Below are 27,618 nucleotides of genomic sequence, written 5' to 3'. Positions count from 1 at the left end.
GAGAGTTAGCAAGATGCTCTCTTGCTGCTCCCACTGCGGGAGGGGGTGGAGGAAAACGGGCGAGCAGGTTAGGAGCCCCGTCCAGAGTGAGGTGAGCTGGGCCAGTTACTAAACCGCCCTGTCCCGCTCCACTGAGGAGCCGCGCTCCTCCCTCCTAGCTAGTGAGCTTGGCAGCCCAGCCCCGGCACCGTGCAGGCAGCAGGGCGACTGTGCGGGTCTGAGTCCCCCATTGCCTGCGGGATGCGCTGCGGGGACGAGGCTCCTGCTGCAGGCTGGCTGCTGACGCTGCTCACTCTGGCTGCCGCCCGGGGCGCTGCGGTGATGCTGCAGGGCGATGGCTACGATGGGCTACTCATTGCGATCAACCCGCAGGTGCCAGAAGACCAGAAACTCCTCGCAAACATCAAGGTAAGAGGCCCCACGTGGGGTCTCAGTTCGGCTCGAGCTCTTCATGCAATACAAAGCGGCTTCCCTGCAGCTTGAATCGTCCTACAGCTCACCCTTCCCCCCAGAGTAGCACCAGTTCAATAAGGCAGCAGCAAGCCAGTGCAATGCTGGGTTGGAACACTCCGCTTATTGGCTCACAATCTCGCTTTAGTTACAGCCCCTGGGCCTTCAGCTTCCCTTGTGGGCTGCGAAAATACTTGAGGGTTTTTTTAAAAAAAACTCTTAACCCCACTAGGTTTTCACAAAGTATTTTTCACTGAAAGCTGCAAGGAATTCCTTGTTGCAAGCTCACCGGAATGAAGCAAACTCCTGGTATTAATGGGGAGGGGTATTTTTTAAAAACTTATGTGCAGTAATACACCACTAACTCTGTTTCTGTGGATGACGTTATTATCAAGGTATAGATTCAAATAATGAATGTGGGGTCGCCCTGCTGAAGCTGGGCATCTGCCCAAGGGCATAGGGTATAACAATTTTTTTAGATAAAGATTGGATATTTTTCTAAGACATCTGCTCTAGGAATCATAGCGGACAAAGTCTATGGCCTGTGTTTTAGTGGAGGTCAGACTAGATAATCACAATAGTCCTTTCTTGCCTTAGACTCTATGAGTCTATGATGCATTTAGTATTTTGCTAGTGTGTTTTGCTATGTTCGTATCCAGGTGTTCATCTAAGAAGGTGCGGCCTTCAACAGGCCCAGAGTTTCAACATGAAAGGGAATCTGCAGTAACAGCTCCAAAGTCAGTTGTTCTCCTAGTTCCACTCCTGACTGATATTGTGAAAGGTACTAAGGCAATTATAATTGCCCAGACAAGTCCCGTGCAGTATGTATGTTTAACCTGTCTCATTAAAACTGACCTTAAGTGAGATTGTTCAAGCTTAGTCTATACCAGCAGGTTACACAAATGTTATGCTTTATTGTTTGCAATTGTATTTATCACCAAAAGATGATCTGACTAGTGGGTGAAGCTGAGGTGCAGGAATCTGATCTCAGTGTCTGGCTCTGACACTGATTCTCTCTGTAGTCTTGTTACGATGACCCTTATGTGACTCAGCTTATCGGCCTGTAAAGTGACAATAACAACATTTAGTTGAACCTCACAAAGGTGGTGTGGGAGTTAATTCACATTTGTAAAACACATTGCAATCCTTGGATGAAAACACTGTAAAAAGGAGTAGTTTATTTTTTTCTTCTGATTGTCCAGTAACTTTTCTACAGATCTTGCTGCGCATAGTAATATACACCACTGACCTAATGCCCCAGTGACTCCAGTAAGTTTACTGTTATTTTTTAATTTCATTTTATTACTAGGAAATGATAACTGAAGCTTCTTTTTATTTGTTCAGTGCTACACAAAGAAGAGTCTATTTCCAGAATATAAAGATTTTAATACCTGCTACATGGAAAGCAAACAGTTATGGGAAACCAAAGCATGAGTCATATGAAAAGGTAATATTTAAAGCCTGTCTTAGAAACTGAAGTACCATCATGAGCATGTTTTAAAAACAAATGTTCCTTTTACCCTATGGACACTAAACATCCATTTTCACCATTGAGTCTCTCCCCTCCCCATGCCAGATATACACCTCTCCCCCCAAGTGTACAAAAGCTACATCACTGCACCAAGGCCCCACTGCCTACTCCTCTTCTTGCCCCCTTCTTTCAGTCGTGACTATTTGGATGGCAAGAATGAAGGCTCATTAAGGCATTTCTGGATGTAACTTCCTCTTGATTGTCCTATCTCCAGCTGAGGATGCTGCTCACCTACAAAACCTCTGGACAGGGCCTGTGCTTCCATTTAGGCAACCTAGGCTGTCGCCTAGGGCGCCAGGATTATGGGGGGGGCAGCATTTTGCCGTGGGGGCGGCAGGCAGCTCCGGTGGACCTCCCGCAGGCGTGCCTGTGGAGGGTCTGCTGGTCCCGCGGCTCCGGTGGAGCATCCGCAGGCACACCTGCGGCAGGTCCACCGGAGCTGCGGGACTGACATGCGGGGCGGCGAAATGGCCGTGCGCTTAGGGCGCCAAAAAACCTGGCACCGCTCCTGCCTTTGGACTATAACAGTATTCACAAGTAAAAAGTCACCCAGTGGACAGGCTTGCTGTTCTGTAAATCCTCTTAAATATGTAGTTTGTGCACATTCCTTCATGCCCCTGGATAGCATTAAACCCAGAGACTCTCTGAATGTTTTTATTTGAAGTCACCCCAACAGTAGGTACAGGCAATCTGCCCTACCGGTGTTATACAGCAGTGGTTCTCAACCAGGAGTGCAGGGCCCCCTGGGGGTTGTGAGCAGGTTTCAGGGAGGACCACCAAGCAAGGCCAACATTAGACCTGCTGTGGCCCAGAGAAGAAAGCCAAAGCGCAGGACCCCGAGGCCTGCCACCAGGGGCTGAAGCCTGAGCAACTCTAGCTTCACAGGGCCACCTGTGGCATGGGGCCCTGGGCAGTTGCCTTGCTTGCTACCCCCGAATGCTGGCCCTGGCTTTTATATGAAGAAAACCAGTTATTGTGGCATGGGTGGGCCAGGGAGTTTTAATAGCATGTTGGCTGCGATAAGCTGGGGCTCACAAAGAAAAAGGTTCACTGATCATTACTTTTGGCATATGTTTTCTGACTGGGGAGAAAATATTAGAGAAAAATAAAGACAAACTTGTTTGGCTAATTATTTGAAAGAATGTTATCAATACTAGGCAAAAATAATGTTAAAATGATTTCCAAAATAAGTTAATGTGTTTCTACTGTCACAGAGAGAGAGAATGTGTAAAATAGACTTTTGAAAGGAAGAAATTGGCTACATACTAGAAAGGAAACAAGTATGAAGGGGGGATATGATAGAGGTCTATAAAATCATGAGTGCTTTAGAGAAAGTAAATAAGGAAGTGTTATTTACTCCTCCTCATAATACAAGAACAAGGGGCCACCAAATGGAATTAATAGGTAGCTAATTTAAAACCAACACAAGAAAGTAGTTTTTCACGTAACGCACTGTCAACCTCTGGAACTCCTTGTCAGAGGGTGTTGTGAAGGCCAGTACTATAATGGGGTTCAAAAGGGAGCTAGATAGATTCATGGAAGTTAGGTCCATCAATGGCTATTAGCCAGGATGGGCAGGAATTGTGTCTCTAACCTCTGTTTGTCAGAAACTGGAATTGGCTGACAGGGCATGGATCACTTGATGACAACCTGTTCTGTTCATTCCTTTTGGGGCACATGCCATTGGTCACTGTCAGAGGACAGGATACTGGGCTTGATGGACCTTTGGTCTGACCCAGTAGGGCCGTTCTTATGAAAAGGGTATTATCAAGAAAACTGCATATGTTATAAAAGTATTTGCTAGCCTATAGTGTCTCTGTTTATTGTTATATGTACAGGGACTGATTCTTATTTACCTTAAGGCCATTTTACACACTTTAGTCACGTAAGGAGGCTTGGAGTATGAGTCTAAATGTAATTTTCCTCTACGTTAAAGTCCCTTTATTCTCCAGAAAGGTTTAATGTGGTCTTAGTGTAAATGAAAGTCAGACCCAGAATGTTTTTGTTTATGATTTGTATTGTAGTAGCACTTAAGGGTCCCAGTCACAGACCAGGACCCCTTTGTGCTAGATGCTGTACTTACATAGAACAAAATATTACTACACATAATTAATTAAACAAGACATTTTTGTAATTTTAGGCAGAGGTCATAGTTGCTGCTCCTTATTGGTAACATGGAGATGAGCCATATACCCTACAATATGGAGAATGTGGAAACATGGGAAAATATATACATTTCACACCTAACTTCCTAGTAAATGATTATTTGATTGATATCTATGGATCACGGGGTAAATTTACTAAATCATTCTTAATTTTATGTTTTTATTCTCCTTTGTGTTCGGCAAAAGAGGTGTATCTATGAGGACTCTATAAAATAGTTACTGTCACTTTCTCATGTGTAGAAGTGTAATTACTAAGTATGCCAAGAGTCGTAATAATACTAGGTACTTGTTTTGCTCCTTCGATCTGAAGATCTCAAAGTGCTTTACAAACATTAATAAAACCTCACACCACTATCAAGTAGGATATTGGGATCTCAGCACTTTGCAGGATTGAGATATTTCCCCCCTGCCCAAAAATACACTTCATGTAGAGCTGCTATACAATAGTACAAGTTTACCTCTCCTCAGATGTCTGGCCAAAAAAATCATAGAAATGTACATGAGGTCACAGATCTAGTCTATTCTCTCTGCGCCAGGGCATGCTTAAATATACCTATACTATCCTTATTAAAAATCATATGACATGAAATCCAGAGACAAGGTGGGTGAGGAAATTTCTTTTACTGGACCAACTTCTGTTGGTAAAAAGACAAGCTTTTAAGGTCAGGTCTGAAGAAGAGTTCTGAGGAGCTTGAAAGCTTTTCTCTTTCACCGACAGAAGTTAGTCCAGTAAAAGTTACCTTACTCACTTTGTCTTTCTCATATCCTGGGACCAACATGGCTACAATAACACAGCAACCATTTGTGACATCCAGCCAATTATAAATATGGAAAACTGATAGTGTTCCAAAAATTATTTTTGTCAGGATTGTCCACTCATTACACGGGACATTAAGTTAATTTTGTTAAACGCAAAAGCACATGTTAAATGCAATGATATCAATGACCTAGATAAGTACTCAGGGTAAAAATGCTGTGAGTAGTCCCAATGAAGTCAGTGGGACTACTTATGTGAGTAATGCAAGTAGGGTTTGGAGAAGTACTTACTGGGCTGGCTAAGACAATCTTACCTCTTTCTCTTCCTAATAATTGACTTTCATGATTCATGGTTGTGCCACTTGTGAGCTTCCAGGTGGTCATCTTTGAAATCACTTATGTGAGTGCCTGAGTAAGAGTTTGCAAGACTGAGTCCGTGAACGTTAAAAAGTCAAGGAGTGCCAAAGTTGTCATAGTAATATTAATTCATTTGCATTGCACAGTGTATTCAAGCATACATGAAAAAGCTTAACTAGTAATTTAAAATGTCATACATGGGTAACTGAAGACAAGTTAATTTTATTATGAGCACCAGTAGGGTGTGGAAATTGTCTGCCTTTGACTCACAGGAGGCAACTTATTTAGGGTCAATTCAATGGGAGTTGGATCTGGCCATTAGCCAGACTGTTTCTTTCAAGCATGGAAAATTAGAGCCCAAGTTGAACTTGGGTTATTGTTTTTTGTTTTGTTTTTTTGAGCAATTCTCTTCTGAAGAAAGTCTGTCAATTGAATAATGATGTGTGAAAACTGTGGAAATTACTAAAAACTTTTCTCCATTTCATTTTGAGTAAGACTGCTCCCCAAACACAGACATCATATAATAAGCATGGAGATGAATGAGTACCCATTGCAGAGAGATTGACTGAGAGATTTAATTTTTCTGTGAGTTTCAGTTCAGTGACTTTTTCCCCGTCAAATAGATGTGAAAATTCAAATCCAAATTATCTCAGCAATGGGCCCATTTTCAGGGGGAAAATATGTGCTAAATTTGCTTGCAAGTACCATGTCTGAATTCATAATAAAATGGAAAAAAAATGGAAAATTGCATAGTTGAACCCTTTGCTGCAAAGCACTACTTGCAAACCCCATGTTAAAATTGTATAAAGATTTGCTTTTGTCCCATTCCTTTGGCATCTAAAGAACTCAGTTCACCTAAAAGAAAATCAAGGAACCAGGAACCTTAAGTCTTTAATTACTGTTCATTGTGCACCTTCCAACAATTTCAATGCATATTTAAAACCAAATAAACAAACAAACAAAAAAACCTCATTGCATTGTCAATATAGGTTTCGTGTAAGCCCAGATATATAGTAAAGTTAGAAGGTAATTTTCAAAGAAATAAAAGCCAAGACTTTCAAATGAGCGTGTCTAACATTAGCCATATTTAAGCACCAATATAAATGGCTTGATTATTTATTTATTTATTTGAAAAATATTGAGCATGCACTCTCTTACTGTTCCACAGTGAGATTTGTTGGGTACTCAACAATTCTGACAGTTACTATACATCTTTGCTGGTTGGTTTTATGTACAGTGATCTGCAATGGCAAACAACTAGAATACACCTTACAGTACCCCTTAAGTTTCCATGTACTATTCCCACAGGCCGAATTTTTGTCCATGAATGGGCCCACCTTCGATGGGGGGTATTTGATGAGTATAATAATGAAAAACCTTTCTATATAACTGGACAAAATCAAGTTAAAGTTACAAGGTAAGTTATTTTACTCTTTTAAATTCCAGTTCTGATCGGCTTTAGAGATATGGGTTTCAGTAGGGTACAAATCTAGTTTGTTTCTGTAAACTTTTGAAGTGTCTCTTTTTCTCTTAGTGCCTATTTCACCCCACATAAAAATATCCTACCTACACTGTAATTAGTTCATATTAATTGTATTAATTATTATCCTTTCCTCGCTCCACATTGCATTTTCCTCTCTTAATGCCGTTGTGGTTAGTTGTTTGTCAAGGACACTAAGCCTGATTTTCTTCTCCTGTAGACTCAGAATTGCTTTCAATCTGGAGAGGCAGATGCTCAGCAATTCACTTTCCTGTCACTCCATCTATTTGACTGTCAGCTGCCTGTTCCTTTTCTCTGCTGCCTCCTTTTTCTCTTTTCATTTTCCTAGTTGTCTTCTCTCGTCTAATCCCTCCCAATATTCTGCAGGCCCCCTTTTTTCTTCTAGAGCTTCTTGTGCTGAGCTAGTTTTTCCTCACCTTTTCTATCATTACTGCCTCAGAACTGGTACCATCACTGCTACGTGACCTGCTCTCACCCAGTGGGATTGTCTCTGTTCATCTTTTTTCTCCATGCTGCCTTTCTTCCCATATGCCAGGGCTGGACATTAGAAAAAACAGCAACATTGTGTATGGAATACATTTCTACAAAAAATACCTCTTCAAACACATTAATTGTGTGTAACTCATTAAGACCATGATCCTGCAGTTAGGCTCTGCCCAGTGGACAACTGTCATTAAAGTCAGTGCTCCACTCATACCCATAACTGAGGCCTAACTCCAGTCAGGAAGTTCTAAATGATAAATATTCTTTCATTCCCAGGTGCGCGTCTGACCTTACAGGGATCTACATCTGTGAAAAAAAATCCTGCACTGAAGGAAATTGTGTCATTAATCAGCTGACGGGACTTTTTAAGGAAGGATGTGCATTTATTCCTGAGAGAACTCAAACTGCAAAGTCATCAATAATGTACATGCAAAGCTTATCATCTGTAAGTATAATCACAGAAAAACAGATTTTTCTACAAGCCACTCTACAGTTGCAAATATTACACTTTATCCTCCTTTTAGAAACGCTAAGTGTGTTTAAACCTTTATCTCAGTAAACAAACTGTTAAAATATTTCTACCAATGAATGCTGAACTGTTTTCTCTATACTGAATTATATATGACAGTCCATAATAAAAATCTAGAATATCTTTTGGACCCCTAGTATATTTCACAAATCAGACTCTGCTTTTCAAACCATTATAGAAATGTACATTGTATGTATTTATGGATGTCTCTAAACTAGGATCATATAAGCAATGTTATTGTTTCCACAGGGGCAAATTCTGTAATCCTTACTCAGGCAAAAGTTCCAGTGACTTTCATTGGAGTTTTGCGTAAATAAGGACTGGGCTTAGATTTTCGTCTTACTCATGATGGGTTAAATTATACTTACATGGCACTGGCATGCTGGACATGAGAGAGAAACACACTGCCTAAGCAGTAATATTAGATTAGAGGCCTTTCTATGGGGCTGCAATAGTTTAGTGGATTGGGTATGTGACTGCGAGAGAGAATTTCTAGGTTCTGTGCCTCAATCTGCTGTTAATTTGGGTAGCTCATTTAACCTGTGACAGTGCCTCAGGTTATTGTATTGGTAAAACAGATATAATAAAGTTAACTGAAAGTGCTCATGGCTCCTGTAGTAAAAGGCACTATATAAGTCCAAATTATTATTTTTCTTACATCAGTATTTGTATTCTTGTCTTACCGGCTTTATTTATTTGTTTCCCATTTCTAGGTTGTTGAATTTTGTAATGAAGGTAACCATAATAGAGAAGCTCCCAATCTGCAAAACAGAATGTGTGACTTTAGAAGTACATGGGATGTAATAATAAACTCTATGGACTTCAATAACACCCTTCCAAGGACCGACGCCAGCCTCCCACCTCCTCCTACCTTCTCATTGCTACAGAAGAGAGACAGAGTGATCTGTTTAGTTCTTGAGGTTTCCCACAGCATGAATGAGGTAAATTGTACCTCAGAAATATTTCTATCTGTTTATTGTAAACACATTTGACTTGTTTACATTATGCATTCAAAACCTTATCTATACTAACCAGGGACTATTTTATTGCTGAAGAAATTTTCAATCCTGTTATGCGGTGAGTGGGGGCATGTGTGCGCACACGTGTTTAAAAAACAACAAAACATGTATTGTAGTGATTATTAAGGCTAAGATTTAGTCACAGCTATTTTTAGTAAAAGTCAGGGACAGGTCACTGGCAATAAACAAAAATGAAATGGAGCCTATGACCTGTCTGTGACTTCACTAAAAATAACCGGGGTCAGAGGCTGAGCCCCCACACCATGGCAGGGAGCACAGCTCTGGTTTTAGTGGCTGCAGCGGGGGAGCACAGTTACGGAGGGGTATGCAGCCCCTGCTCCTGAGCTGTCTGCAGCTGCAGGACAAGAATGTGCGGCCCTGGTAGCAGCCCTGGGAACCTGCGGCCTGTGGACACATGGCTCCCTCTGCAGCCGCCAGCAGGGATGTAGTGAAGGGACGTGCATGGTCCCTGCTGCAGCCCCTGGTGGAAGCCGTGGAACTGGGACACAGCAGGGGACACAGCCACAGGGAGCACACAGCTCCTGCTCCCAAGCTGGCTGCAGCTGCTGGACAGGGGCTCACAGCCCAGCTGCAGCCCACTCCCTCCCCCCAGCCACAGGATAGGGGCTGCTTCCAGCCCTCCAGCCCCAGTTGAAGGGCAGGGATGCAACGTCCTAGATGGGAGAATGAAATTTGAAGATTGGAAACTGATAAAAATTTCAAAGTTAGCCTCTGATTTTGAGTGCCTTAGTGTTTGGGTGTCCAGCTTTAGGCAAGATATTGTTAGTCATGCTGAGAAGTCACAAATTCTCTTGGATTTCAATGGATGCTTACTATCTACGAAAATCAGGCCCAAGGTGTCTCGAGTTGGATTCCAGACACTGAGACACTTAAGATCAAAGGTCACTTTAAAAATGTTTCCTTTTTTCTTTCTCCCCAAATAAACAGGAACCCAAACCAGTATTCTCATGTATAACCTCCCTGACCCCAACCCGTTCAAACGTTGGCTATGTTTGGATTTAGAATGCGTGACCCATTGCCTCATTTTCCAGGTTATGGATGTTATTGGATCCAAAAGGTGGGAAAAAATTCAGCTTCAGAAATTAAGTCCCACTCCTAGCCTTCAGGTGGCTCCCCCTGTTAAAGAACTCAGCTAGGAAGCCCTCTCTATATAAGCTATCTGCTTGATAGGTTCTCAACCTATTTACCACTGTGGGTGGCCTTCAATGTATTATGTGGGCCACATCCGATACTAACTGTAGAGCCCTGAGGATGTCACATGGGCTGCAGCTGTGTGCTGATTGAGCTGCAGGTTGAGCACTACTGACATAGACAGATATACATGGCTTTTATACAGAACTCTTATAACACATTCTGTTCTTTCAGGCTTCCACTTATAGTTGCTGCCATTCTCTTGGGCTCTCTCCTGCCAGTGGAGGGCTGCTGGAACAGGCTACCATTTCTTCCAAGGGTGCACTGGGAGTGTGCTTCCCATCTTAGGTAGAGAGACACGTGCAAGCTCTGCTCCAAATAGCATGAGAAACAGAGCATTGTAACTGGAAGTAGCACATGTGACCGCTCAGGCTAGTGACTTGAGTACAAACCTGCCTAGACGCTATGGGTACCTACTTGGGCAGTTAGTCTGACCTGTGCTACCCCTAGGGTTGCCAACAATCTAATCGCACAAAACCAAACAGCACTGCCCGGCCCCTTCTCCAAGGCCCCGCCCCTGCTCACTCTTATCTCCACTCCCTCCATCGCTCATTCTCCCCCACCCTCACTCACTTTCATCAGGCTAGGGCACGGGATTAGAGTGTGGGAGGGGGTGAGAACTCTGGCTGGGGGTGTAGGCTCCGAAGGGGGCAGGGATGAGGGGCTTGGGGGGGGGGCTCTGGGCTGGGGCAGGGGGTTGGGGTGCGGGCAGGGATGCAGGCTCCAGGAGGGAGTTTGAGTGAGGTGATTCCAACTTGGGGCAGGGACTTTGGGAGGAGGAGGGGGTTAGGTTGCAGACTCCAGCCGGGCAGCACTTACCTGAGGCAGCTCTCAGAAGTCGCCAGTATGTCCGGCTCCTAGGTGCAGGGGTGGCCAGGTGGCTCTGCGTGCTGCCTTTGCCTGCAGGAGCCACCCTGCAGCTCTCATTGGCCATGGTTCTCCCATGTGGAGCCTCCCTGGCCACTCCTTGCACCGAGGAGCCGGACATGCTGGCTGCTTCCAGGAGCTGTGTGGAGCCAAGGTCAGCAGGGATCCTTAACATCCGGGTCAGCTGTGATGACCAGAGCCCCCAGGGTCCCTTTTCAACAGGGTGTTCCAGACGAAAACTGGACACCTGGCAACCCTAGCTACCCCTGGCTACACTGCTATGTTTAGTGTGCTAGCTCAGCCAGTCTGTCTACTGGAGCTGGGAAACATGCCTCCAGCTGCAGTGTAAATATACCCTAGGAGCTGTGGCAGCCTGGCCTTGCTGACTGCTAGCACTACCCATATTCATCTCACTATTACCTTGTGTTTCCACTGTCTGTCTGTTCTATACATCTCTTGTTTCTCATACCATGCTTAGATTGTAAGTTCTGTTGGGGGCAGGAACTGTCTTTGTGTTAGGCATATAAGGTGCGTAATAGCACAGGGCCCTGCTTTCTGACTGGGGCCAATAGGCACTGCCACAATACTCCTATATCACTACTAATTGTAATAGAGTAGAATTACAAATCCCAGAAAACCTTTCCTGGGAATCTATTCCCCTGGTGTTTTGTGTGTAAGGGAGAAGGGTCAGCTGCCATCTTGATAGAAGATGCCCATTGGATTACGAGCAAGTATGAGAACCATCCCTTAGGGTGCCATTTTTTGCTTCCAATCAAGAAAGGAATTCCTTCCCATCTCAACTGATTCTCTCTCTCAGAAACCCTCAGAGTTTAACTGGCCTGCTGCAGGTAGGGTGACCAAATGTCCCGATTTTATAGGGACAGTCCTGATTTTTGGGTCTTTTTCTTATCTAGACTCCTATTACTGCCCCCACCCTCATCCTGCTTTTTCACATTTGCTGTCTGGTCACCCTAGCTGCAGGTAGGAATCCTGAGCTGTAACAGAGCTGCTTTCCTGCAATCAGCCCATTGGCCAGCTACTCAGGACTTTACCGTAGCTTCCCTTCTACTGATTAGATATTACTATAGCAAGTTTCTTATTCAATCTAACTCACTTTTCTTCGTTGAACATGACAGCAGCTGGCTGAGACCATCTGTAAATACCTAGGACTGTTCCAGCCGAATCAGGGCTGTTACCAGCTCTGATTTCTATTGACTCCGTTAACCTTTTGTAAGCAGAAGGAGCATTGCCTGTGTAGCTGATCCGGTACCAGACTTCATACTGCAGGGCTCATTTGTTTCATCCAGCCTTTGAAGAGAGGTCAGGGAATTTGGAGAATAGGCTCGTGGGGGGCAGGGGGAGAATTTGACTATGCTACTGCTAGGTGAATCTGATTGATCTGCAAATTTTGGTTTTGTAATTTTAAATAATTGATAGGGCATGCAGAGCCTGTCCATGGGCACCTTTTATTCTAAATTGAAACTGGTTTTTGAATGTGCAGTATTTTATGCTGTTTTTCTCTAAGATGCTGTTCTTTTCAGCAGATAATTTAGAGGTGCCTGGTTTCATTATTGCGAATTATTAATAGCACTGTTTGCTTTGAATGTTTTATATATAGGATGATCGGATCAATCGACTGCGTCAGGGAGCAGAATTGTAGCTACTGCAAGTTGCTGAAGACAATTCTTATGTTGGTATTGTCACCTTCAATAACGAAGGAGAAATCAGAAGTCAGTTGCATCAAATAGTCAACAAGGACGTACGGAAACAGCTTGCTTCTTACCTACCTACTGCAGCACCTAGTGGAGGAACAAACATTTGTGTGGGTCTGCAGCTGGGATTTGAGGTGAAGTAGTGCAAGCACTATTTCTGTTTGCATCACTTGTGAAGTCACTAATTATGAATATTTCTGGGTTTTTGTTGCTATATCAAATGGAGTCTGTTGATTATATTGTTTTAAATAACTTTTATTGGTTTTCCACTATACATACAATACATTTACAACCTACTAAATATTATAACTAATAAAAAATGGATATTTCAAGACAGGGTATTAGATTTTTTTTAAAAAATAACTTTCCTTTAATTAGTTTACATTGCACAGTCTTTCTTTCATAGATTTAATGATCTGTGTTTTAACATGCAATTTTAGCACTAGAAATCACCCAAATGAAAAGTTTCTGAACTCTCCAAAACTCTTTCATCTAATATTGAAAGTGCAGTTCTGCTTTGATAGATGATTAAACAGCAACGGCACTTCTTACTCTGCAGACCTGCTCCCTGTGTGTACTTAAGAGTCATATCTGCCAACACTAATGACTAAAATACATTTAAACTGCTTTTTACTCCTGTTTACCCTACAGTGTCAACACAGCAGCGGAAGTGAGTGGAATTCCATTATTTCTTATGCATCAACAGCTCCAATCAGTTGTACCTATGCAAACACACTGAATGTTGCATGGGTTTAGCCAAGGACATAATTTGGCTAGCAAAATCTTTATAACTGGTGGATAGTGAATTAAAAGGAAAGAATCCAGCTTGACATTCTGAGCTAGCAGGGATGATAGATAATAATAAATACAATAAAAAACAGCTGAGCACATTTGATATGGAAATACTTTGAGAGACAATAAGCCTAGAACCCCTGGATGCTATTTAATGGTACTTATGTCCTGCCCAAGTACACTGGGAAGAGGTTAAAGTTGAAGGCGTTCCCTGTGCTCATTCCTTCTGAAGTTTACCTATACGGGACATTCTTAATTTAGCTGATATTATTTCTTCACTCCATAACATAATGATACGAAATGCAGAGAAACTGATGAATATAAGAGAACTTGCATTATGTTTGCTTTGATATACTTCCTCTTACAATGCCATTTTCCTGTACCTGTATGTGCAGAGCATATAATGTACATTTTTTCATATTAATACTTAGTGCTCTATTATCAGGTGATTAAAAAACAAGATGGAAATATATATGGTTCTGAAATTATATTACTGACAGCTGGAGAAGACGGTGGGATAATTGAATGCTTTTCTAATGTAATTAACAGTGGCTCGATCATTCACACTATTGCTCTTGGCCCATCTGCTGCTAAAGAAGTGGAACAATTAGCCCATGAGACAGGTAAAAAATTTTTTTACAAACTGTGTCCCCAGTCCTATAAACACTTGGCTCAAATAGTAAACTAAACAGAGTAAAGTTAAGTAAATATGTAGATGTTTGCTTGACTGTGGAGCTGTCATTCTTGTGTTTGTTTTAACCAATCTATGGTTGTTTGCAGTGTTGTAGCTGTCTCTCTCAAACAATCTGGACTACTATGTAGGTAGTGTTTCTATACTCTGAAGGAACTACTACTAAAGAATACTGCTTTTGCAGAGCTGAGCTGATAATTCATAATGAGTAGTTTGTCAATTTTTCCCTCTTTATTTTCTGTTTGAAATGTCCATGAGCAGACTTCAAGACTCTCACATTTAGACATTATTCAAAATTATTTGCCAATTTCTTATTCCTATATAATTGCTGAGTAACAGTTCATTCCTAATATTTAACATACTGATTTTTGTGCTGCATTGGTAAGATACATAAGTCATGTGGTAATGCTTCTGTTCCTTGATTGGATGACTTGTTTAATAAACTTACATGGCTAGACTCTGAGTATTTTAGCAGAATATAAAAATGAAAATTGAATTTCAGTGACTAGAGAAGCCTCAAGCTTAAAATTCCTTTTTCCATCTCAACCATTTAGATGCCTGAGATCAGTAAGACAAACTATGAGTAAGGACCATTTGTCATGGGTGAAATTAACCCTTGTGTATAGGGCCACCCCAAAGATTGAAGTGGGACTTAATGTAGACCTTGTGTTGGCCCTCTTTACAAAGGTGAATTTTATTCTTTGTGAATGTATGTTACACGGTCAGATCCAGGGCCTAAGTTCTAAGTTTCCAAAAGTGAACATTAATTTTTGGAGTCTTAGTTTTTGCGTAGCCATCATTACATGGCTAGGGTTGCATAGTCTAACCTCTGCTCACACAAATAGCTTTATTAAAGCCGAGGGGTCTAATTATGTAAGAACTCGCAAGCATGAGTGAAGGCACCAGTAGCTGGCCCTTTGTTTTAAACTGAGCACTCACAAATGGAGGCATGCAAAATCATTAGTCACTTTTGAAAGTGCTGATCACCCGTATCTCTATTTTAAATCAATAGGACCATTGGGGGCTGAACACCTTTGACAACTAGGCCAAATAGGTCTAAAGTTACTGGGCACTAAAAAATTGTGATGTCCATAAAAATGAGACCACTTTTGGAAACTTGGCCTAAATGTCTAAGCAGAGTCCAATCCTGTAATCCTTATTCATGCATAAAGCCTTCGTCACAAGTTGTCTCATTTAGTAAGGCTTAGAGGATTGGGTCTGTAATGCAGTGGGAATGCATCCTGTAAATAATGTAAAATGACTACTACAATTTTTAAAATCAAGAGAGTCATTGAGAGATGGTACATTTAGATTGTCACTCTGATGAGACCTATTTTGAAAGCAGTGGGAGAGCTTTTGGTCACCAACTATTGAAGTCCATGTTTGCTATGTGGCAATTCTCATGTTGCTTTGAAAACATGGGGCTAAGATTCTTGTGGTGAGTTCGTTCTATATCAGTTAAATCTGGGTTCATACATCAAGTATGTCAAAAGACTGTAAAATAGCTAAAATTGAGTTTCTATTACAAAACAAAAACTGTACTCTATTTCAGGGGGCTTAGCATTTTTTGCCTCAGATAGACTGGACTCCAATGACCTAATTGATGGTTTCAGCGCAATTGTATCAGGGAATGGAGATACTTTCAGTCATTCCATTCAGGTCTGTCTTGTAACCAGTTTTAATGCTTTGGTTTCCCAGTTTATTGTTTATTGTAGCATTAGTAAAACTTTTGTATTACGCTGTATGAATTTATTTTGAAAGAGGCATGGAAGTAGTAATTAAGGATGGGCAAACCAGCTCAGGCAAAATAAGAACTGAACCTTCTGTAAGGTTTTGATCAATTCACAAACGCTTCTTTTCCCCCTTTGCTGTGGGCTGACAGGTAGGAAAGATGCAAACTTCTCTAACCCTCCTTTTGCTGTGACCACCACTCTCACCTTTACAGGACAGCAGCTGGACCTAGCTGGGTTTGTGCTAGGTACTGATCTGTTCACTTTGAGTTCTTGTGCAAAGTGCTGTGCTTTAGCATTTTACCACAAGCTCTGCTACATGCTAGAGCACATGCACTTCGTCATATGGAGGTGTGTGAAAGTCTGCAGCAGGTTCACCTGAGCACCATGCATCACCTAGTGATACTCCTGTCTCCTCTTGAGCCTCTGTTTGTATCTCCACCATGGGCTTCTTTTGTTGGTGTGCAGAGAAGGATGTGGAAATAGATTGCCAAGAATTCCATCTGAATCAAAGTTTTTAACCGTATCCAGTGTCGTCCTCACTACTGACAACACTGCTGTAGAACAACGTGACTATGCCTGGAATATTGAATACAGCTTTGGTACTCTGCAGTATAAAATAGATATTGTAGAGAAGAGTCGACAAAGTGTAACTAGAGAGCTCTGAACACAGAAGGATTTGTCATACAAATAGGTATGTAGGAAGCTGAACTTGTAATACAGAAAAACAATGTGCGTGACAGCAGCAGGGAAACAAAGAAGCTTCTTTCAAGGTGATGTGCTAATGATTTAAAGGAGGAAATACGCAGATACTGTCAGAAGAGTGAGATGTACTAGAACATTGACTGTCAATAAGAAAAGGGGAATATTGTGAATGCACAATTTCACCCAGTCCTCCAGCTGGTGTGTATAAACTTAGCTTAATTGAATATGGGCATCTGTACAGATAAAATATGTGCTGCTTTAACTACCCTCCTAGTGTTGATGAAGATACACCAGTATAAAAGTGTTTTATACTGATACAGCTATTCCCGCACAGGAAAAGGAATAAGCTATCCTGGTATAAAACGCCTTTATACCAGCATAACTGAGTACACACTACAATTGTACTGGTATAACTATTTCAATAAAATATCCCATCTCCTGACTGAAATAGTTACGGTGGTGCAACTTTTTCAAGTAAAAGCAACGAGGAGTCCTTGTGGCACCTTAAAGACTAACAAATTTATTTGGGCTTTCATGGGCTAAAACCCACTTCATCAGATGCATGGAGTGGAAAATACTGTAAAGCAGTATAAATACACAGCATATGAAAAGATGGGAGTTGCCTTACCAAGGTGGGGGTCAGTGCTAATGAGCCAATTCAATAAAGGTGGAAGTGGGCTATCCTCAATGGCTCGTTAGCACTGACCCATCCAGGGAACCATCCAGGAACTGTGGCTCACCCAAAGAATGGGCTCCTACCTCCTCCCATCTGTCTTTATTTTTTTGCCTTGCAACACACTGAGCTCTCTGTCAGCACTCAACAAATAATAACGCGAGAGGCCTTTTCCAGCCCTAGTACATGAGTACACCAACTCTGCATATTTAGACAGCCACAGAAAGTTTTGCAACTTTGGTTCCTATCCTTTAACCAGTTACTAATCCATGAGAGGACCTTCCCTCTTATCCCATGACTACCTATTTTGCTTAAGAGCCTTTGGTGAGGGACTTTTTTCAAAGGCTTTCTGAAAATCTAAGTACACTATGTTCACTGGATCATCCCAACATATATTTGAGCTTGTTAGAAATTCCATCTAATAGAGGGAAATGTGTGCACCATGTTGGGAAGGAAGCCATTGGGCCTGAATATCCTTTCATTTATACCAATGTAACTTCTCTGATTTCAGTGGAATTACTGCTGAAATATATTCAGAACGAGAGGAAAATTATGAAGACAAATGTCTTAATATGTATTTTGTCCTATTTAAGCATGAGATTTTATTTTTAAGGGTAAAATAGAAGGTCTTATCTGGGGCAAAATGCACTTTTTTTTTTTAATCTAGTAATTCTGTTTCTTTTTCTCTGATAGATTGAAAGTGCTGGTGAAAGGACTGAGAGCTATAAGCAGTTTAGTAGGACAGTGACTATTGATAGTACAGTAGGAAAGGATACCTTCTTTGTAGTAACGTGGCAGACTGCTGAACCACCGAGGATCACTCTCCTTGATCCCAATGGAAAAAGCTACACCAATAAGGACTTTGAGGTTAATACAGTGTTGCAGGTAGCTCGTCTCCAGATTCTGGGAATTGCAGAGGTAGAAATTAACTTCTCTCTTTTGTCATTTGATCATAACTAATGTGTAAAACATGAATTCTTTAAATTGTAATCACATATGGAATAATTGAACAGAGTGTGATATGATGACTCTGTCACATTGCAATTTCATAACCTTTTGTTTTCCCCACTGAACAGAAAAATAGGTCTATTTAGATTTAAACGAGACTTTAAAGCTCATACACATCTTATTTTTACTTCCTTTACAATAGAATTCACCTCCACATCCCCCAACCCCTCACTGCTGTGCAGGGGGTCCATTTTCTTCCTTTTTATTTCCATGTCTGATATGTAGCACCAAAAGGATTGAAATGATTTGTTAAAATTTACAAAGCCATAATTGAAAAGAACCTGTACTTAAAAAAAAATCAAGTTAAAAGGCTCAAAAATAAAGGAAAAGGAGAGAGACATCTCCAGAGATTAAAAGGAGCATGTGCAGACTGAACTAATCCAATGTGTGTAATTCCTTTTGAAACACTCACAAAATTAGTGCATGTTAAAGTTGCTAACAAGATTTGTTAAAACAATGACATCCAGTGCATCAGTTTTTTGTTAAAATTTATATATTTCCGAATTATTCTTCTGAGCACTCAGACTCCATGAAACTAGAGGTGCTGAATTTTATAACACTGAAGGGCATGAATCTGTAAACCCTTCTTCATATAACTAATTTATTGAGGCCAAAGGAGACTACTTAAATGAGTAAAGACAACTCGCATGTGAAAGTCTTTTTAAAATCCCACTCTCTGACAAATTCTGTCACTCTTAGGCCTGGTCTACGCTACGCGTTTAAACCGAATTTAGCAGCGTTAAGCCAATTTAACCCTGCACCCATCCACACAACGAGGCCCTTTATATCGATATAAAGGGCTCTTTAAACCCGTTTCTGTACTCCTCCCCGATGAGAGGAGTAGCGCTGAAACAGTATTGCCATGTCGGATTAGGGTTAGTGTGGCCGCAAATCGATGGTATTGGCCTCCGGGCGGTATCCCACAGTGCACCATTGTGACCGCTCTGGAAAGCAATCTGAACTCGGATGCACTGGCCAGGTAGACAGGAAAAGCCCCGCGAACTTTTGAATATCATTTCCTGTTTGCCCAGCATGGAGCTCTGATCAGCACGGGTGGCGATGCAGTCCCAAATCCAAAAAGAGCTCCAGCATGGACCGTACAGGAGATACTGGATCTGATCGCTGTATGGGGAGACAAATCTGTTCTATCAGAGCTCCGTTACAGAAGATGAAATGACAAAGCATTTGAAAAAATCTCCAGGCTATGATACAGAGTCCACAGCACAGTGCTGTGTGATAAGTGTAACGGAAAGCCAAAGAATCAAATGGACGCTCATGGAGGGAGGGAGGGGAGACTGAGGACTCGAGCTATCCCATAGTTCCTGCAGTCTCCGAAAGGCATTTGCATTCTTGGCTGAGCTCCCAATGCCTGAAGGGTCAAAAACATTGTCGTCAGTAGTTCAGGGAATATGTCGTCAATTTACACCCCCTCCCTCCCCCCGTGAAAGAAAAGGGAAAAAAATCATTTCTCACCACTTTTCAATGTCACCCCGTATGTCTACTGGATGCTGCTGGTAGACGAGGTGTTGCAGTGCTAAACAGCAGCATCCTGTCCCTTCCCTTCCCCGGTGGCAGACGGTACAGTACAAAATGACTGATAGCCGTCCTCATCATCATCCCGTGAGTGCTCCTGGCTGACCTCAGTGAGGTCGGCCGGGGGCGCCTGGGTAAAAATGGGAATGACCCCCTGTCATTCCTGGCAGATGGTACAAAATGCTGCGTAACCGTCCTCATCATAGCAGCTGGAGTCTGAGCTCCATCAGCCCCACCCCTCCCTTTTGTGTCTAAAGAAAAGATTCTGTACTCCCTGGATTATCATAGCAGCGGGAGGCTGTGTTCCTCTTCCCCCACACTCTTCAATGTCCTGCCTGGACTATCATAGCAGCTGGAGACTGCCTTCCCCTCACTTCATCTCACTAAAAAGTCAGTGTTTCTTATTCCTGCATTCTTTATTACTTCATCACACAAATGGGGGGATATTGCCATGGTAGCCCAGGAGGATTGTGGGAGGAGGGAAGCAACGGGTGGTGTTGTTGCAGGGACACCCCCTAGAATGGCATGCAGCTCATCATTTCTGTGGGATCTCTGGGGCTCTAACCCAGAGAGGCTGTGCTCTCTTGCTCTCTAGTAGACTTGCCCCATATTCTAGGTAGGACTGACTATTTTTAGACAAAACATAAAGAAGGGAATGATCCGGGGAGTCATTCTCATTTTTGTCCATGCGCCCTCAGCCGACCTCAGCGAAGCCAGCCAGGAGCACCCATGACAGCAGCAGACGATACAAAATGCTTGATAACCATCATCACCATTTCCCAATTGCAAATGGTACAAAATGATTGAAAACTGTCATCTCATCGCCAAATTACAATGGCAGACAGTGCAATAGGGATGGTAACCATCTCTGCTACCTTGCAAAGGCAAATGAATGCTGCTGTGTAGTACTGCGGTACCGCCTCTGTCAGCAGCATCCAGTACACATACGGTGACAGTGACAAAAGGCAAAACAGGATCCATGGTTGCCATGCTATGGCATCTGCCAGGGCAATCCAGGGAAAAAAGGGCGCGAAATGATTGTCTGCCTTTGCTTTCACAGAGGAAGGATTGAGTGACGACATTTATCCAGAATCACCCGCGACACTGTTTTTGCACCATCATGCATTGGGATCTCAACTCAGAATTCCAAATGGGCGGGGGAGACTGCGGGAACTATGGGATAGCTATGGGATGGCTACCCACAGTGCAACGCTCCAGAAATCGACGCTAGCCTCGGTACATGGACGCACACCGCAGAATTATTGTGCTTTGTGTGGCCATGTGCACTCAACTTTATACAATCTGTTTTACAAAACCGGTTTATGTAAAATCGGAATAATCCTGTAGTGTAGACATATCCTTAGTCATGCGAGTAATATTTACTCAGTGATTTAAATGAGGCTATCGGAAGAGTAAGGTACTCAGCACAAGTAAGGATGTCAGAATCAGGCCCAAAATTAAAATCTATGATCAAGAGGAGTTCTTTAATTTTAAAATATTGTTTTTTCAGGTTGGGGAGTGGACCTACGCTCTCATGAATACTCACCTATCCCTTCAAGCTCTAACTATGACAGTGACTTCCCAAGCAGCAAACTCTAATATACCTGCAATAAATGTGAAAGCCCACATCAGTAGTGATAGAAACGAATACCCTAGATCAATGGTTGTTTATGCACAAGTCAGTCAAGGACTTTCACCTATTCTTGGAGCAAATGTAACTGCCATTATCAAACCAGAGACTGGAGATCCACTTATCTTGGAACTTTTAGACAATGGTGCAGGTAACGAGGCTCTTGTGACATGTTGCAATTTTGCAAAATAAAATCAAAGGGCTATCTTAATTGCTAATGCATTGTATGATTTTTAAACAATGTGCTGAGAGATACTGGCCCTGATTTCAATCTCACTTATATGCGTGCAACTGACATTAGTGGAATTACTCCTAGTTTAGGTCCCTGTTCTGAAAAGTACTTCAGCATACGCTTAATTAAAAGCGTGTGAATAGTCCCACTGAAGCGTTAACAGAGTTCTGGTGTATACTGTATTTGAGTGAGCGCCCAGTCTTCTACTCCCCTTCAAATGAAGGGACATGGATGGTCTCTGTACTTGTAGTATAAAGCCTTTAAGGGCCAACCACGCCAAACACACATTACTTCTCAGTAAAAAGTATTTTGCAGGATCAGGCCCTTAAGTTTCTTGCCCTGAGGAGCTAACAGTTTGAGCCTGATTCTCCAGTGCCTTGCATCTGGTGCAATCATTTGCATCTATGTGAAGTGGTGTAAAACATCACCATTCTGATTTATAAAAGCAGCAAAGAATCCTGTGGCACCTTATAGACTAACAGATGTTTTGGAGCATGAGCTTTCATGGGTGAATACCCGCTTCGTCAGATGCACCACCATACATTCTGATTTAGGTGTAAAACATCACCATTCACACCCATTATACATTTGCTTGGCACCTCTTTAAATGATTATGTGAGGTGCAAGGCACTGACAAATCAGTCTTTGTCTATGTATTTTGTGAAGCGATGTGTATCTCTGTGCTGCACCATACTTATTATAAAGGCTTTCTATAGACAGTTGGTAATTATCACTTCATAATTTTATTGACTGACATTTCTGTAAATTGGGAGGTGACATACATTGTTTTCTTTTGTATAATTATCTAGCATTTACAGCTATGATGAATCTAATCCCAGTTACAGCACCATTTATTGAATTTACTCATTGCTGTCATCCTTAGAGCTAAGGCCCCAGTCAGAATCCAGTTGATGTCACTAGGACTCCATGTGGGAATAAGAGCCTCTGCCTGAAAATCCCTTTGTAGGACTGAGGCCTAAGTGTTTTCAGCTTCTCCTCTGGACCTTTATTTATTTCCCTGCCCCCAGCCTCCTCAAATCTTCCTCAGTTGCTGTTGCTTCAAAAAGGACACTTAGCTTCTTGCTTCTACAGTGTGTGGCAGCTGACTCTGCTGAAACAGTTTCTGAAAGCACAGATTATAGGTGAGAGGCGCCCAGGACAAGTAAGGATTTTAATGTGAATGGTGCTCTTGACTTGTCATCTGTTATATGCAGTTTATGCGACTACACTTCCTACTGAATCATACTCACATTTGGCTTTTTGGCATCTTCAGCAATTTTAACGGTGTAAAGCCAGGGGAACAAATGTGCTGCAGGCTGTCTTTTGCTGGCATGCAAGGCCTTCCAGAACAGGCTGCAACTAGGGTTTTATTTGGTTCATAGTTCACATCAAGTCATAACCTGCCAACGGTGATGTGCTACCAACAATTAACGAGGGTTCCCATAAAAATTTTACGATGCAACCAACTGCCAAGTGTATCTATGCTTACAGGAAGGAAGTATGAGGGAATTAGGACTCTATTCTTTCTCATAACCACTGAGAAAGGAGGCACTACCAATTGCCTCACAACCTCCCTTCAATTTTTGGCAGAATTTTAATAAAGACCTCTCTGGATCTCCCTCCTGCTGCACAACCATGCCTGCCCGTTGAAAGCATAATACTTGTGTTGCTGTCTTTTAACTGAGCATTGTGGTTTGATTCTGTGGCCTTTTTCTTTCGATGGTCTGACTTTGGCTCACTTGGCTTTAATGATATAGTTGTATGATCATCTATGCTGGGAAGCAGTAGGCCAAGGAGATGAAAATCCCTTAACTCTCCCATGCTGAGAAATCAGCTGCTCCCTCAGTCAGTATCCCTCAGGGTGATAGGCAAGCATTCTAGTTCCCAATTGCATTTCCTTGGTCACTTTATAAACAGCCTGGGCAAAATAATTCTCTGATTTTGTACAGCACCAAAGTCAATGGAGTTGCATGGGCTATAAGTCAGAGCAGAATTTGCCTCCATCCCTGCCTTTGAGTTTCCTTCTAACAATGAAGAACTAACTAATGCAGAAGTTTCTTCGTGTTAATTCTGTTTTTTATATCTAGGGTCAGACATTGTCAAGAATGACGGTGTCTATTCCAGGTACCTCTATTCTTCCTCTGAAAATGGCAGATACAACTTGAAAGTACGTGTTCAAAGAGCTATCAAGACTGTCAGACCACACCCCACAGTGCAATGGAGTCATTCTATGTATATACCCGGTTACGTAGAAAATGGTAAGATGGAGCAATGCGGGTTGAGGCATGTAAAACAAACTCCGTTGTGGATACACTGTAATAAATAACGGCATCACATTCTCTCAAACACTGATAAAGGGCACTGGAACATTGATATCCTTGCTAAGAGATCTTCATAAGTATAAGGATCTGCCCAGCTGGATGATATTAGTTTTGGATGCATTTCAGCAATTGTTTTAACTAAATTCTGCCCCTTTCTACACAGGAACAAAAAAGGGGTAGCTAAAACCATGTTTAAAGTAAGTTTTAAAACAATTATTTCTTAGAACACTACTTTTGTAATGTAGATGGCACCTTAGAAAGAATAAGTCCACACGGATTTATGTTTTGCCTGTGAAAAAAGCAGATGTTGGAAGTTCTCCTGCCTCTACATCTGTAAAGTGCCATGTACCCCAATGGCACTGGAAAATCATAATCAATCGTCTTACATTCAGAATTGTTATAAAGGTTTAGCAAATGTCAAACATGTAACATTTTATGCTGAGTCCCAACTACTTCACTTAGGTATTATTTTCATTCTCATTAATTCAGTATTCTTGAAGATACAGAGAACGTACTATGGAGTGATTCTGGTCTGTCAACACCACTGAATTCAATGGAAACAACATGGAGTCCAGTGGCACCTTAAAGACTTAACAGATTTATTTGGGCATAAGCTTTCATGGGTAAAAAACACACTTCTTCAGATGCATGAAGAAGTTGTTTTTTTACCCACAAAAGTTTATGCCCAAATAAACCTCTCAGCCTTTAAGTGTCACCGGACTCCGTGTTGTTTTTGTAGCTACAGACTAACATGGCTACCCCTCTGATACTTGAGTTCAGTGGAGTTATTGCTGATTTACAGCTGTATAAGTGAGATCAGAATTGGGGTCATTACATCTTTAGAGCTCCGTAATGTGAAAATGTTGAGACAAGTCCAGTTGTGGGTGAGGTTTTATCTTAGTTTTGTTTGTGTATGTGACTGTAGGTAAGATCCAGATGAACCCGCCAAGACCCTCAGTTATCAGTAATGAAGATATTCAAACCAGAGTAGGTGGCTTCAGCAGAACAGCCTCAGGAGGCTCCTTCATAATGTCTGCAGTTCCTACTAGACCCCATACTGATGTGTTTCCACCATGTAAAATTATTGCTCTTCATGCCAGAACAGCCAACGATGTGATTATTTTGTCATGGACAGCATCAGGGGATGATCTTGATCAAGGGCAAGGTATGTTTGATGGTTTGTCTCTTGTCATGTGATTGCAATGAAATTGCAGTGGCTGAAACAAATTTTCACTGGTTCCACTTAACTGTGCTCACAAAAACTTGCAACCACAACCATTTTGTACAGAGAAAAGACACCTTTTTTTAAGTGTCAGTAAAGGTTTCGCCTGTGCAAACCAATATGCTTCTGAAGCATGAGAGCAAGTGAAGAAACTTTCTGAAATTTTTATCTACTATTTCTATGGTGTTGGTATGAAAAAAAAAGTCATTATGAACCAGTGTGCTACCCATAAATGACCTATATGTGCCATCCCTGTCACTCAGCATGAAACATAGCATACACAAGATTTGGGGGGAATTCAATCCTATTGAAGTCAATAGGAGTTTTGCCATTAACTTCAATGGGGCCAGAATTTCACTCCAGGTTTTGGGGTGATTTTGGACTGATTAGGCCAATGGGTTTTAAAAGAATTGCAAAAGTGGTGCTTGCAATTGTTATGGAAGGCTTTACCTCCATAATATTGTGGTATTGCTTTCTGAACAATCACAGAAGGGAGCCATGTGGTCTCCAAATGTGAAGGGAAAGAGTGGAGTGAAGAGTGAAAGCCTTTGACTCAATAATTTTACTCTAATTTTACTACTTCATTCTAGGCTGAATTGAGTGAAGTTGGTAGGGCTGTGAGGCTTTGGGTGAGGACAGAATTATCCCATTCTGGCTATTAAATTCAATGTGGTGAATCTGTCTTCAGTGAGATTTCAAGTTCACAAGTGTTTCCTCCAGTCTCCCTCAAGTTAGCAGAGCAAGTGTTCTGTTATGGGGTCTGTCCAATATGCAACCTTCACTGTTCAGATGGTTGAATTGGGTAACTTGTGCTGCTAACCATTTGACTACTTCTAAAGGAACAGATCAACAGTTTCAATTAGAGGGTTAAATACATGCTGTATAATCTATGTTGACATATTTCCATTTTCAGCTGCAAGTTATGAAATAAGAACAAGTGAAAGTCCTCTGGAACTAAGAGACAACTTTGATAAAACTATGCTAGTGAATACTTCTGATTTGACACCACAGCATGCTGGGTACAAGGAAATATTTGTATTTAAACCAGAAGCTTTTGCAACAGAAAATATCACCATCATCTGTGTGGCTATACGTGTCATTGATAAAGCCTCCCTGCACTCTGATGTATCCAATATAGCACAAGCAGTGAAGTTTGTTCCCCCAATGGATTATCTCACTGATAATGTTAAGTACAGTGTTTCAAGGATAGTCTTGCTAGGATTCGGGTTAATAACATCAATTTGCCTTATTACAAGTGTAACCATATGTTCTTTAAAGAAAAGGAAGAAAGTGGTTGTCACAGAAACGGCAACAAATCTACTGTGACTTAAAGTGAAAGTTTGGATGATGTCTACTTATTTTTCTAGTAGCTGTTTTGATTGTTTTTTCAAAAGCTACATAAAATAATTTCACTAGTACAGAAAAGGGTATATAAAAACAATTGTAAAGTCATAATGCAGAACTACATGAAACTGCTGTGATGTAGTATCATATTGCATATACACTTGTCAGAAACAGATAGCTAAGGGTTAATGTCTCTTTCACCTGTAAAGGGTTAACAAACAGTGACCTGAAACACCTGACCAGAGGACCAATCAGGAGACAAGATACTTTCAAATCTGGGTGGAGGGAAGTTTGGGTGTGGGTCCTTTGTTCTTGGGCTGTTCTCTCTCTGGGCTCTGAGAGGGACCACAAGAATCTCCAGGCTCTCTAATCTTCTGTTTCCAATTTGTAAGTACAACGGTAGAAAGACAATATAGGCTTTTACATTGTTTTTCTGTATTTGCAATGTGTAGTCTGCTGGAAATTCTTGTGGTCCCTCTCAGAGCCCAGAGAGAGAACAGCCCAAGAACAAAGGACCCACACCCAAACTTCCCTCCACCCAGATTTGAAAGTATCTTGTCTCCTGATTGGTCCTCTGGTCAGGTGTTCCAGGTTCACTGTTTGTTAACCCTTTACAGGTGAAAGAGACATTAACCCTTAGCTATCTGTTTATGACAACACTTCATGCCTGAATGGCCAGGTCAGGTTAAAACTACATTGTATGTACTGCATATATACACTCTAAACTTATGCCACTTGATTACATATTTTTATATATACAGTACAATGAAAAAATGTAATTAAATTATTCATTCATTGTCTTAAATCTGGCTGCAAAAGGTTTCCTGCAGCTGCCTGTATGGTGAACATCTTCAGTTCTCATGCATGTCATGGCATCCAGAGGGCACAGTTGTTTAGAAGTGCACCCACTTGGAGGATGTGCTGCGGCAGGAAGGAGCTTCATGCTGGTCCTTGCCTGATTTCACTCAGTGAACTAGGAAAGTACCATGTGTAGCGGGGACTAAAGTGCACGAATGAAAGAAGTTTCCCAGGAATGCTGCAACCCCAGGAGCTTGTTCATTGAGAAAATGCAGCTGCAAATCTGTTTTCAGCCATTTAGAGTCAAACTCTCATAAAAATACTTGCAAGAGTTTGGAATCATTGAACCTCAAAGTT

At 41.7% G+C, this 27,618-nt stretch overlaps 1 protein-coding gene across 1 annotated transcript; it reads left to right on the top strand.

Annotated features, from left to right (window-relative positions):
- The first annotated feature begins 240 nt into the window (after nucleotides 1-240).
- On the top strand, nucleotides 241-26,445 carry LOC127055300 (calcium-activated chloride channel regulator 2-like). The gene is given in 14 exon segments (XM_050962138.1): nucleotides 241-408; nucleotides 1,760-1,897; nucleotides 4,122-4,272; nucleotides 6,568-6,676; nucleotides 7,520-7,688; nucleotides 8,486-8,713; nucleotides 12,489-12,716; nucleotides 13,820-13,997; nucleotides 15,618-15,724; nucleotides 17,867-18,091; nucleotides 21,225-21,495; nucleotides 23,664-23,834; nucleotides 24,823-25,062; nucleotides 26,033-26,445. Coding segments are annotated over 14 exon segments (2,796 nt in total).
- Nucleotides 26,446-27,618: the final 1,173 nt, after the last annotated feature.

The sequence above is a fragment of the Gopherus flavomarginatus genome, chromosome 7 (genome assembly GCF_025201925.1).
Source record: "Gopherus flavomarginatus isolate rGopFla2 chromosome 7, rGopFla2.mat.asm, whole genome shotgun sequence".
In the NCBI taxonomy this organism is placed as follows: domain Eukaryota; kingdom Metazoa; phylum Chordata; order Testudines; family Testudinidae; genus Gopherus; species Gopherus flavomarginatus.
This window is presented reverse-complemented; position numbering and strand designations above follow the sequence as displayed.